Raw genomic sequence first — 12,685 nt, 5'->3', positions numbered from 1 at the left:
TTCCTCCATTTCTGCCATTTGTGACCTGTTTCTTTGTCTCCACATTTTGGCAGCTTCCCTGTGTTGATAGAGTGGCCCTGCGCGCCAGGTGTCCTGTAGGGCCCAGTAGCTCAGCCTCCCCAGTTACCTGGGGAGGACACTCTTGGTGCACTCTTGGTGCCTTGGTTGTTGTAGGATCACTGGGAGGAATTGACCTCCAGGCCAATTGGCTGTGAGAATCAGCTGTGTCTAAAGTGGGAGAACTTCTGTGCTGAAGACACCCCTCTGGGGCAAGACTTGCTTCAGTGGGGCTTTGGTGCTCACTGAGTCTGCTCCCTGAGTGTGTCCCTTATGGATCTGAGGAGTTGCAATCTGGATGGTCCCCCTCTGACCACTGGGTACAGTGGTTCCTGGATCTAAGGAGGTGTTAATTCAGCCTCTGCCTGAGGCCACACAGCAGGAGCCACAAAGAGGCTCAACTGTGAAGCAATGCAAGCCGCTGCGGGGCCTTGGGCCTTCTCTTGGAAGTTCCGGGTCTGCCTGGCTTGGCTGCAGTTAGGTACATTCACATGCAAAAGCCTCTGGACAGACCAGCTTCTCCCCGTATGAGTCCTGGGTCCCCAGAGACTTCCCGGAACCGGAGTTCAGAGCAGTCGGGAGCTTGTGATTCAAAAAGACAGCCGCGTCCTCAGGTGCCACCCCCTTTCCTCGCGCGCGCGAGACGCCGTACCTCTGCACTTCACCTCCGCAGCGCCTCTGGCTCTCAGCGTGCTTTTCTTTCCTTCTAGTTGTAGAATTTACACTCAGCCAGCCTTCCTGTTGTTCTGGATGATGTTTGCTCTGTCCTTTGCGGTAATTTTCAATTGTTGTGAGAGGCGGCAATTTCCCGGTGTTTACCTATGCCGCCATCTTAGTTTCTGAGTTGCTTGGTTTTTATGAAAGTGACTATGGCCCGGGCCAAATACACAAGGTTTAAGTTTATATGGGCCACAAAAAAACAAAAGCTTCAATTTTCATAGAAATGTAGGTTTATTTTGATAGAGACATGCTGAGTACAAAGAGCTGAAATAAATGAGTAATCGTTAACATAAAATAATAGAACATTTTAATAAAAATTAATATTTTTTATTGAACATTAACTTACCAGACACTGAATAACTGCACAAATTAAGTGTAATGCAAATAAACCCATTTTTCTTGTTCTCTGAAAGTGAAGTATTTACTGTTGCGCAAAAGTAGTCTAAGCCTAATGACGGGCAATTGGCTGAAATGGTGTGCCTGCGCATAAGGGAAATGAATGCAACACGATTATAGTAATCAGTCATTAGCGAATGTTGTAGTTCGTTATTAATAATTATGTATAACAGGATATTGTAAAAATTAAGTTACAAAATTTTTATTAAAAAGTTTCTTATATACTATTATATTGGCTGGGCCACAAAAATATTATTGTGGGCCACATGTGGCCATGGACCATGAGTTTGACATGCTTGCCCTAGCTGGTTTGGCTCAGTGGATAGAGGGTTGGCCTGTGGACCAAAGGGTCCCGGGTTTGATTCTGGTCAAGGGTACGTACCTTGGTTGCAGGCTTCTCCCTGGCCCAGGCCCTGATAGGGGCTCATGCAGGAGGCAAACAATCGATGTGTTTCTATCATTTCGATGTTTCTGTTTATCTTTCCCTCTCTCTTCTACTCTCCCTAAAATATCAGTGGGAAAAATTCCTCAGGTAAGGATTAACAACCAAAAAAAAAGTGACTATGAATTCAAGTTTAAAAATTGGTAATGTTTACAAAATGTCCAGTTTCACTATTATATAGGACCTGCAGTTATGTTTAGATCTTTAAGGTAGGAATTTCCATAGTAGCTAACTAAGTAATATCCATAATTATTCTGTGCTATAATTTCCTTTATGTGTATTAAAGCTTTTGATTAAATGGTAGCACTATTTAGAATTTGATTTATTATTCTGGTTAAATATATTAAGGTGATGCCCTGACCTTTGTGATGTATTTGTTAAAGAAAGGGCTCAGGAGCCCAGAAGTAGAACTGGAGAATCAGTAATTTCATTTTCCACAGAGCAGAAGGTCAATTTGGTTTTAAGCAGTTTATCTCCCCTCTGAATTCAAAACTTTTAGGTCATTGAACCCAAACATGAGTCTTAGATGTGGAGAATTAAGGTTGTGATTTACATTTCCAGAATCTAGCCTGAATGAGATTTAAATATACCCAGATAATGAAAAGCTAGTGTTACATGTACATTACTGTTTGAGTGTGTCGTGGTACTATTGAAAATGTATACTTGCTTTGAGTAGAGACAAAATGTATCTTTTATTTCTTTGAATATTATTAAGTGTCTTAGCACATAATACTTTCTCAATGATTTTCTTTTTTCCCCCTCATTATAGGCCACTTTTGTTTATAGTAGAGGCCTTCACTTTAGAAAGAAACGATATATACAATTATTGATTTCAGAGAGGAAGGGAGAGGGAGAGAGAAATAGAAACATCAATGAAGAGAGAGAATTATTGATTGGCTGCCTCCTGCATGCCCCCTGTTGGGGATTGAGTCCGCATCCAGGGCATGTGCCTTGACTGGGAATTGAACTGTGATCTCCTGGTTCATAGGTTGATGCTCAACCACTGTGCCACTCCAGCTGGGCGAGGACTTCACTCTTTTGCTTTTTAATTTTATTTTTATAACGTCTATCTAGGAATAGCTGAACTGACTAAGGCAGTGGTAATAGACTGGGGGACTTAATCATCAAACATATATTTCACGCAGTTCTGGAGGCTGGGAAGTCCAAAGTCAGGCCACTAGAGAGGTGAAGTTCTGGTGAGGGTCCTCTTTCTGGTTTCCTCACATGACAGAGAAAGAGCTCTCTCCATCCCCTGATAAAGAAGGACACCAATTCCATCATGGGGGCCCCACTGCTATGACCTCCCCCCAAATTAATTTCCTCTTAAGGCCCTACCTCCAAATACTATTACATTATGGATTAATGCCTCAACATATGAATTTTGAACACTCAACCTGTCCATATTAGCCCCCTTCTGTTTAAAGTTTAATGTCACCTGGCACCAAAATCTGAATTAAAGTCATGTTAAAATAAACAGTGTGGTGATTGTGGTGTTGGAGGTGGAGGTGGAGGTGGTGGAGGACATAAAGCAGTGATAGCAAACCTTTTGAGCTCGGCGTGTCAGCATTTTGAAAAACCCTAAATTAACTCTGGTGCTGTGTCACATATAGAAATTTTTTGATATTTGCAACCATAGTAAAACAAAGATTTATATTTTTGATATTTATTTTATATATATAAATGCCATTTAACAAAGAAAAATCAACCAAAAAAAGAGTTCGTGTGTCACCTCTGACACACGTGTCATAGATTCACCATCACTGACATAGAGGGATAAATGGTGATGGAAAAAAGAAGAGAAAAGAAATATAATGGTAGTTCACTTGTTTTAATATTGGAATGTACTTTGAATATGAAAATTTAATGATGATAAAGCCAGATAATTTCCTAATGTCAAGTATATAGCAACAATTAGAATGTTGGAATAATAATGATAATAGTAATAATAGTAACAATAATAGTAATAGTAATAATAGCTAACACTAATAACCATCTACTGCATAGCAGGTACTGTTCTGAGCACCTCACATACATAAATAACTTCATGTAATCTTCACAAACACACTATTAGGTAGGTAATTTTCTTATCCTCATTTTAAAGAGATTTAATAAATTGGTTTAATTTATTCCCATTTTTAAGTTTATGGTTATATTGTGTGATTCAAATTTATTTGAAAAAGTTGATAGGAAATCCTTAGTACTTTTTCTTTTTAATAGAAAAACAGTGTGCTATACTGAGAACAGAGGGACATCAGTTTTTCCAAGACAACAGAGATAAACTTGAAGTTTCAGGTAAGCATTATAATCCTTTACAAAGACACATGCTGGGTCAAATTATCACCAAATATGTAATATATTGTAGGTGATTCCTTGACATTGTAATTTAAGATGATGACATCAATATAAAAAATTAAAAGCAAAGAAGATGGGTGATGTAGAAAATATGCTAAAAACAGATTTCTGTATTGTTTTAAGACCAACAACAACTCAACCTTTTGGAGAAAAAAGGTTATTTAAGATTATAGTTGTATACATTGTAGAGGTTCTGAAAAAAGAAAATTTATGAGAAAGAAGATCTCTCTACATTTCCCCACATTAATATATATTTTTCTGAAGTATTACATTTTTTAAAAGGCTGCTTAGTTTTCAGTTGAATGGTGGTAATAATTTTTACTTAACTGACTTTCTGTCTTTAGTTATCAGAATGGTTACAGTGAACTATTCTGATTATTTACTTAGGATAATTCCTTGGGTCAAAGAAAATTAATATTTTAGTCTTTTGAAACATATTTTATTTTTCTACATCCCAAAAAGAGTAAAAATGAAATAAAGAAATGTTGCTAATCCCAAACAGCAGGGCTTTAGTTGAAATAAATCAGTGCATGGATAAGGACAAGGAAAAAAATCTTATTTAAAAGTCAGTATTGTTGTGAATTTACTAAATTTATTAAAACTGCTGGATTAAATCATGTTATATTTTACAGGTTTTGATCTAGGAGAGAGCTTTTCTTTGCGACGTGCATTTTGTGAAGGTGATAAAACCTGTTTCAAATTGGGAAGTGCACTTCTTATTAGAGATACCATGTAAGTAAAATAAATTTTCTTTATATTGAAATAATACCACATAAACTATTTTCTAATGGGATCCCAAATAATTTGTTAAAAAATAAAACATCGAACTACTGTCATACTTGCTTGAATGCTGGGATAAATGTTCTGTTTATAAATCTGTTGTTTTTAATAATCTTTGCAATCTGATCTTGCTCTATGGTGTAAATACCACTTACACATACAGATAGTGGCATAATCTTCAGAGAATAGCAAATAAGTTTGTTTCTTGAAGGAATATTTTGATTTAAAGTAGACATGACCAACATTAGATTTTAAAATGTAAACATAAGGCACAATGTAGACTTGGAGACAAAAAGCTTAGATTTATTATATTTATTTCTATATGTTTTATGCATGTACATAAGCTTCATAATAAATTAAAATAAAAGAATGTAGCCCTTAGGTATTTATTTTATATGTTGTGTAGAGTAAATAGTAGAGAAAAACTGTTTTTCAGTTTTATTTTTGGTCTTGATACTTGTTTCATTTCAAAATAGTTTTATCAAAGGTTTCCTTTCTTATTTTTACTATTCTATTTTTTCCCCCCAATAAACTTGGGATTAAAAAAAGAGTCACTTTCCATTTAAATACTGACAATTGGTCAGTAACTATTCTGGGTAATAATTAATTCCTCATATGGGTAGCTATATGTCATTGGAGGGTGGATAAATAGTAATTCAGAAAGCTTGAGCCACCAGAAAGGCAGATCTAGCATATATGGTCATGATATTTAGTCTAGTAGTCCAAGATGAACATTTTAGTATATGAATACACTGCAATGAAAAAGGCATCAAAATTCTATTTGGTTTAAAATGCAGCATAGCTGTTCTTGTGTGAAAGCATATATGAATGTTTCATGTCCTGTTGGGTAGCCTAATATTTATGTTGCCAGACATGGTTGTTGAGAATCTCAGCATTTGAATTCTCATCTTATTGCCTATCCTTAGATGCTCCATATAAACCATGTTTTTAACTTGCTTTTTTTTTTTTTTTGAGAAAAATCTCTTTAGACCTTTTATTTTGTGGTAATTTAGATACTTTTAGTTTAACGATATGGTTCGTTAGAAGTAAATTGCTTATTAATTAGTAAAAAATTAAGCGTAAAGGAAGAGAGTAATTTGATACTGAGGGGTATAATGAGTGATCGTCAGGTGGGGCACTTCAGCAGCTGTAACTATTGTGAGTGGATTTTAGGTGGCTTCACATGTAGGCATGAAACCCTCAGGGCAAGGCAGTTTCATGATTGGACAGTCATATGCAGTAAAATCAAGTTAATATGTATCTCATATATATTTCATATATATATATGTATATATATATATATATTTTTTTTACTAGTAGTTAAATTTAATTAATGAATTTAAGAAAGTCAATAAATTCTCTTCCAAAAATTAAGATGTATTTTCTTTCATGCCCACTTCTTAATGATTTAAACCCCTGAAATTTTGGCCGAGTGGCTACAGGATTGGAGTGATAAATCTTTTTGAAATTCATGGGGCCTGTACATAGGAAAACTTAGCTAATTGTAAGTAGTTATATTGGAAATTTTGCTGCCCCGTTTAGGTAATGCTATTCCTCTTTGACTAGGTGTGATAATAAATATTAGGTACAACTAGAAATTTATTTCCCCACTCTTGGCTCTAAATCACTATGTAATCCCTAGGCAATCAGCATAAGTGAATTCTCTGACTCTGCGTAGCAGAGCCCCAGTACCTCCACTACAGGAAACTGGAGGGTATCTGGTTAAGCTGACTAGCAAGTGTCAAGTAGCTTGGCACATCTCCACCTAATTTCACTCACTGAGCCAAGTGTGCTAGGATGCTTCTCCTGCATGATGCCATTTTGGTTTTTCAATGAGACTGGAGTAAAGTTGCAGCTATTTATATATTTGTAAATAAGCTGCCTTTGCAGAATTAGCATGGGAAAAGTCAGATGCTATCTTATATGAAAAATGGGGTTTCTTTCTGTGCCTGAGCTTGTTTTTATCTTCCAGGTGAGAATTATGAAGGGAGGGATCTACTGAGTGTGTTGGTCAGATACCTACCTGTTGGGCACACTTGGTACCTAAAGCCTAGCTTAATGTGGTGATCCCACAGGCTGTTCTTGCAAGGGTCCTTCAAATAAATGTTATACACTTCAGGGTGGCATGAGCTCAGGGAACATCTGAGGGACTTTATGTGCTTGGTTTTATTTTAAATTCATGTCCATTTCTTCAGTATTCCTTGGGATAGCAAATCGTATGTATTTGGGTTCTTCAAAGATTCTGGGTACATGCTGCCTAGTTTCCTAGAATTATCTTTTAAGAAAAATAATTCCTTGACTTCTTGTATCTTCCAATATCCCTTGTTATGTGAAATAAATAATTCATTATTTCTATACATATTGAAAGAGACCTATACCATAGATTATCATATTCCAATTACCTTTAAATTGTGTTTTGGCATTTATCAGGGAAAAATGTTGAAGTTTTGAGATAAAATATACACAAAACATGTGTATACTGTGGAGCACCTTATTTTCTCAGTATGAAATAGTCCTTACAGGTTTTTTGGTTGCGTCTATAGATACACATTTAAAATAAAAATGTCTTAGTAGTTGGATATTTTAGAAGAGTTGATGAATGTTGAATTTCTGTACACTGGTGATTCTGAAGGGGCAACTTGCACACCCTATTTTTACTAGCCAATGGGGGAAATCAATCAATTGTGAATGCACCAGGGAAGGGGATGCCCTGATTTATTATTGAATTCAAAGGTGGTAAAGAGTCTTCTCTCTCAGGTTCTATGATTGATACCTAGCAGCTATATGGAATACTATGTTGAGAAAGACTCTGAGTCCATTTGGGGTTCAGGGGGGTGAGAGTGCTATGATCCATTAGCAAAAAGAGGGGAGAAGGGAATGCTCATATGTGTTTCACGTCTGTAGCTTCACTGGTTTAGAATGATTCCAGTGAATAACGTGTTGGCTTTTACAGCTGAAACAGTTCCCAAGAATGGGGAAATGAGGTTATGTGTGAAAAGATAACCAACACAGATTGATTTTAATAAGATTTTATGAGCTAGACACAGTGGCATAATTCACAGATATGGTCCCTTAGCTTTTGCTACTTCTCCAGGGAAGAGGCATCGCTCTCTCTTTCATAAAATTGGGGGTTGCTTTCTGAAAGCAAGGACCATTCAGTTTCACAGCTTTACATGGTAAAAAAAAAAAAAAAAAGATCTGGTAGAAGATAGTCTCATTTGCACTTTGTTTTTTTTTTGGCTTTTCATGGTTGTTGATTTTTATTTCATTCTGAATTCTTAGTTTCTTTTTTTTTAGTCAGTTATGATCATCTTATCACAATTTCTTTTTTAAAATATTTTCTCTTTATTGATTAAGGTATTACATATGTGTCCTTATCCCCCCATTGCCCCCACCACCCCGCTCATGCCCTCACCCTCTGGTGTCTGTGTCCATTGGTTAGGCTTATACAATGTGTACAAATCCTTTGGTTGACTTCTCCCCCTTACCCCCATCCTCCCCTGCCTTCCCTCTAAGGTTTGATGGTCTGATTGATGCTTCTCTGTCTCTGGATCTGTTTTTGTTCATCAGTTTATGTTGTTCATTATATTCCACAAATGAGTGACATCATGTGATATTTATCTTTCTCTGACTGGCTTATTTTGCTTAGCATAATGCTCTCCAATTCCATCCATGCTGTTGCAAATGGTAAGAATTCCTTCTTTTTTACTGCAGCATAGTATTCCATTGTGTAGATGTACCACAGTTTTTTAATCCACTCATCTGCTGATGGGCACTTAGGCTGTTTCCAAATCTTAGCTGTGGTGAATTGTGCTGCTGTGAACATAGGGGTGCATATATCCATTCTGATTGGCGTTTCTGGTTTCTTGGGATATATTCCTAGAAGTGGGATCACTGGTTCAAATGGGAGTTCCATTTTTAGTTTTTTGAGGAAACTCAATACTGTTCTCCACAGTGGCTGCACCAGTCTGCATTCCCACCGGCAGTGCACCAAGGTTCCTTTTTCTCCACATCCTTGCCAGCACTTGTCATTGTTGATTTGTTGATGATAGCAATTCTGACAGGTGAGAGATGGTACCACATTATCATTTTGATTTGAATCTCTTAGATGATTAGTGACTTTGAGCATGTTTTCATATGTCTCTTGGCCTTCCTTATGTCCTCTTTCGAAAAGTATCTATTTAGATCCATTGCCCATTTTATGATTGGGTTGTTTATCTTCCTTTTGTTAAGTTGTATGAGTTCCCTATAAATGTTAGAGATTAAACCCTTATCGGTGATAACATTGGCAAATATGTTCTCCCATGCAGTGGGCTTTCTTGTTGTTTTGTTGATGGTTTCTTTTGCTGTGCAGAAGCTTTTTATTTTGATGTAGTCCCATTTGTTTATTTTCTCTTTAGTTTCCATTGCCCTAGGAGCTGTATCAGTAAAGATACTGCTTCAGCATATGTCTGAGATTTTGCTGCCTGTGGGTTCCTCTAATATTTTTATGATTTCCTGTCTTATGTTTAAGTCTTTTATCCATTTTGAGTTTATTTTTGTGTATGGTGTGAGTTGGTGGTCTAGTTTCATCTTTTTGCATGTATCTGTCTAATTTTCCCAACACCATTTATTAGAGAGACTGTCTTGACTCCATTGTATGTTCTTGCCTCCTTTGTCAAATATTAATTGAGCATATTGGTTCGGGTTGATTTCTGGGTTCTCTATTCTCTTCCATTGATCTATATGTCTGTTCTTGTGCCAGTACCAGGCAGTTTTGAGAACAGTGGCTTTGTAATACATCTTGATATCTGGTATTGAGATCCATCCTACATTGTTCTTCTTTCTCAGGATTGCTGCAGCAATTTGGGGTCTTTTTTTAAATTCCAGATGAATTTTTGGAGAGTTCGTTCTAGGTCTGTGAAATATGCTGTTGGTAATTTAATGGGGAGTGCATTGAATCTATAGATTGCTTTTGGTAGTATGGACATTTTAATGATGTTGATTCTACCAATCCATGAACATGGTATGCTCTTCCATCTGTTTATGTCTTCCTCTATCTCTTTCTTCAGTGTCCTGTAGTTTTCTGAGTACAGGGTTTTTACTTCCTTAGTTAAATTTATTCCTAGGTATTTTAATTTTTTTGGTGTGATGGTAAATGGGATTGTTTTTTGAATCTCTCTTTCTGTAAGTTCACTATTGGTGTATAAAAATACCATTTATTTATTGGCATTAATTTTGTATCCTGCTACATTCATTTTATTAAGTCTAATAATTTTTTAAATGAAGTCTTTAGGGTTTTCTATGTACAGTATCATGTCATCTGTGAATAATGACAGTTTTATGTTTTGTTTTCCAATTTGGATACCTTTTATTTCTTCTTCTTGTCTAATTGCTATGGCTAGCACTTCCAGAACTATGTTGAACAGGAGTGGTGAAAGTGGGCATTCCTATCTCATTCCTATTCTTAGGTGAACTGGTTTTAGCTTTTGCCCATTAAGTATGATGTTGGCTGTAGGTTTTTCATATAAGGCTTTTGTTATGTTGAGGTAGGATCCCTCTATTCCAATTTTGCTGAGGGATTTTATCAAAAAGTGGTGTTGGATTTTGTCAAATGCTTTTTCTGCATCAATTGATATGGCTATATGATTTTTACCTCTCAATTTGTTTATGTGATGTATCATGTTTATTGATTTGCGGATATTATATCATCCTTACATCCCTGGGATAAATCCTACTTGGTCATGGTGTATGATCTTTCTGATGTAATGCTGCTCTGGTCAGCCTGTCCCTGAAGGTCCTGTAGGATCTAACTGTGCCTCATAAACACACACACACACACACACACACACACATACACACACACACACACCACACACGTCCACACACTCCTCTTTTGCTCCTCATTCACTCATGCTCTCTCCCTCACTGCCACCTTCTTCCTGCCTCTGTACTTGGGTCTGGAGTGTTATTGACCTGTTCGTGGATGGAGTCTCCTCTTTGGGTGTCTGGTTATGTGGCTTTCTCTCTACCTCATTGGCCAAACAGGAAAAAATTCACCTTGACAAGACATGACACAAAGGGAACAAAACACGAATGTACTCAGGACACTGATAACCCCAATATAAATGACCACTAGAGAAAATATAATTATGGGAGAGAAAAGAGAGCACAAATGATATCAAAGAGAGTAAAAATGGTATAAGAGAAAAGAAAAGGAAGAAAATGGGAAAAAAATATATATGGGGAGAAAACACTAGAGAACAAACAGATAAACCAAAACATACAAACACCAAATACCCAATAAAGAGGGTGGGTGCAGAATCTTATATTCTGAAAGTAAGGTTAAGGAAGTGGATGAATACAGAGAGGACCTCAGTTCAGTATAGAGGAAGTAGAAAGAGGATGAGTCGATAAGAAGAAAGAGAAAGAAAAGAAAAAATTGAAAAAAATAATTAAAAAAATAGGATAAAATAAAAAAAATTGAATGATGAAAAAATAATGCAAAAAGAAATAAAAAATAAACAAAAGAAAAAAGGAAAAGAAAACTAAATAATAAAATAAAAATGAAAAAGTGGTTCTAACTGGTTTGGCTCAGCGGATAGAGCATCGGCCTGCGGACTGAAGGATCCCAGGCTCCATTCCAGTCAAGGGCATGTACCTTGGTTGCAGGCACATCCCCAGTAGTGGGTGTGCAGGAGGCAGCTGATCGATGTTTCTCTCTCATCGCTGTTTCTAACTCTCTATCCCTCTCCCATCCTCTCTGTAAAAAATCAATAAAATATATTTTTAAAAAAAGAAGTTAAAAAAATGAAAAAGTGAAGTATTGTTCCTTTGGCTGGTTTAAGATACCACTCTTAGGTACTGTCTGCCACTTCTCAGTTTCCTGTAGCTGGGACTGAAGACCTCTCTTTAGGCCAGTCCCTGAGGGCTCTGAGGGACTATTCAGACTTTTTTTTTGTATCCTTTGTGCCACTCAGGGTGTAGTCTGGGTGTGGCTGTATTGTTTGCCTGGAGACTGCAGGGAGGGGTTATCTCTTTAGGAGAAAATGGCTTGCCTAGGTCTGGTACCTCAGATATAACTCAGCGCCAGATTCACGGCCACCTGTCCCCGACCCTCTCCTTTCCCCAGACTCCACAAGTCTGCACCTCCAACTGCACCTCAGCAATGGATGAGTGTCTGTATTTGAAAGGTCCTATGAACTAGGTTCAGCGAATAGAAGCAAAGACCAAAAAGAGGGAAAAGAGCTACACCACTGCAAGCCCCTCCCCCATCACCCAGGCAGGGCATGGCGCAGCCTGATGGCTGCCCCCTCTGTGCTCAGTCTTTCATGACTGTGGACCCAGATCTAGAATCCCCTGCTGCGAGCAGTCCTGCAGACCTCCTTTCCACAGTCAGACACTATGCCTGTCCCAAGGCCTTGGTGCCATGAGGTTTCCCTCTGACCCTCTGGGCTTGGAGGTCTCGCAGTTCTCTCCAGCCCAGATCCCTGATTTTACCATTCTCCAGGCATCCTCTGCCCTCCTGGCTGCGAATTTTCTTACCAGCTGTGTCTACTTTGCCAATTCGGGTTGGATGTTATTCCATTTAGTTGCTCATTCTATCTGCTCCGGGACAAGGCTCTGGACACGTCCGACTATTCCGCCCCCATTTTGTCTGTCTCTGCACTTTATGTTTTTATAAATAAAGTAATCCTCAGTAACTAGGAAGCCACAGATTATATATTTGGAAGATGTGTAGTGTTTTGGAGGTGTTAAGTTCCCTGGACCTTAAGAATTCCCTTGTAAACAATCCTGAATGTGGGGAAAATTGCTATGGGTAATGCAGCATAGTCTGTGCCCCATCTTTGCTGCTGTTGAAGGATTGACCCCAGGGGCTTGTCTTTTCTACCTGGACCTTTAACCTCAGGATTTTTATTATTTTAAATAACACTTCAACATACAGGAAAGTTGTTTCTC

The 12,685-nt window shown here is 37.6% G+C and overlaps 1 protein-coding gene across 1 annotated transcript in view; it reads left to right on the top strand.

The window, feature by feature from the left end:
* Positions 1-12,685, top strand: part of COL19A1 (collagen type XIX alpha 1 chain) — a 309,008-nt gene that overhangs the window by 21,405 nt on the left and 274,918 nt on the right. The window contains exons 3-4 of the mRNA XM_036318274.1: positions 3,833-3,907; positions 4,600-4,699. Of these exons, the coding sequence (XP_036174167.1) occupies positions 3,833-3,907; positions 4,600-4,699 (175 nt within the window). The remainder of the gene's footprint in view (positions 1-3,832; positions 3,908-4,599; positions 4,700-12,685) is intronic.

The sequence above is a fragment of the Myotis myotis genome, unplaced genomic scaffold (assembly GCF_014108235.1).
Source record: "Myotis myotis isolate mMyoMyo1 unplaced genomic scaffold, mMyoMyo1.p scaffold_m19_p_7, whole genome shotgun sequence".
NCBI classification, from domain to species: domain Eukaryota; kingdom Metazoa; phylum Chordata; class Mammalia; order Chiroptera; family Vespertilionidae; genus Myotis; species Myotis myotis.
The sequence above is the reverse complement of the archived record's forward strand: the minus strand, read 5'-3'. Positions and strand labels throughout refer to the sequence as shown.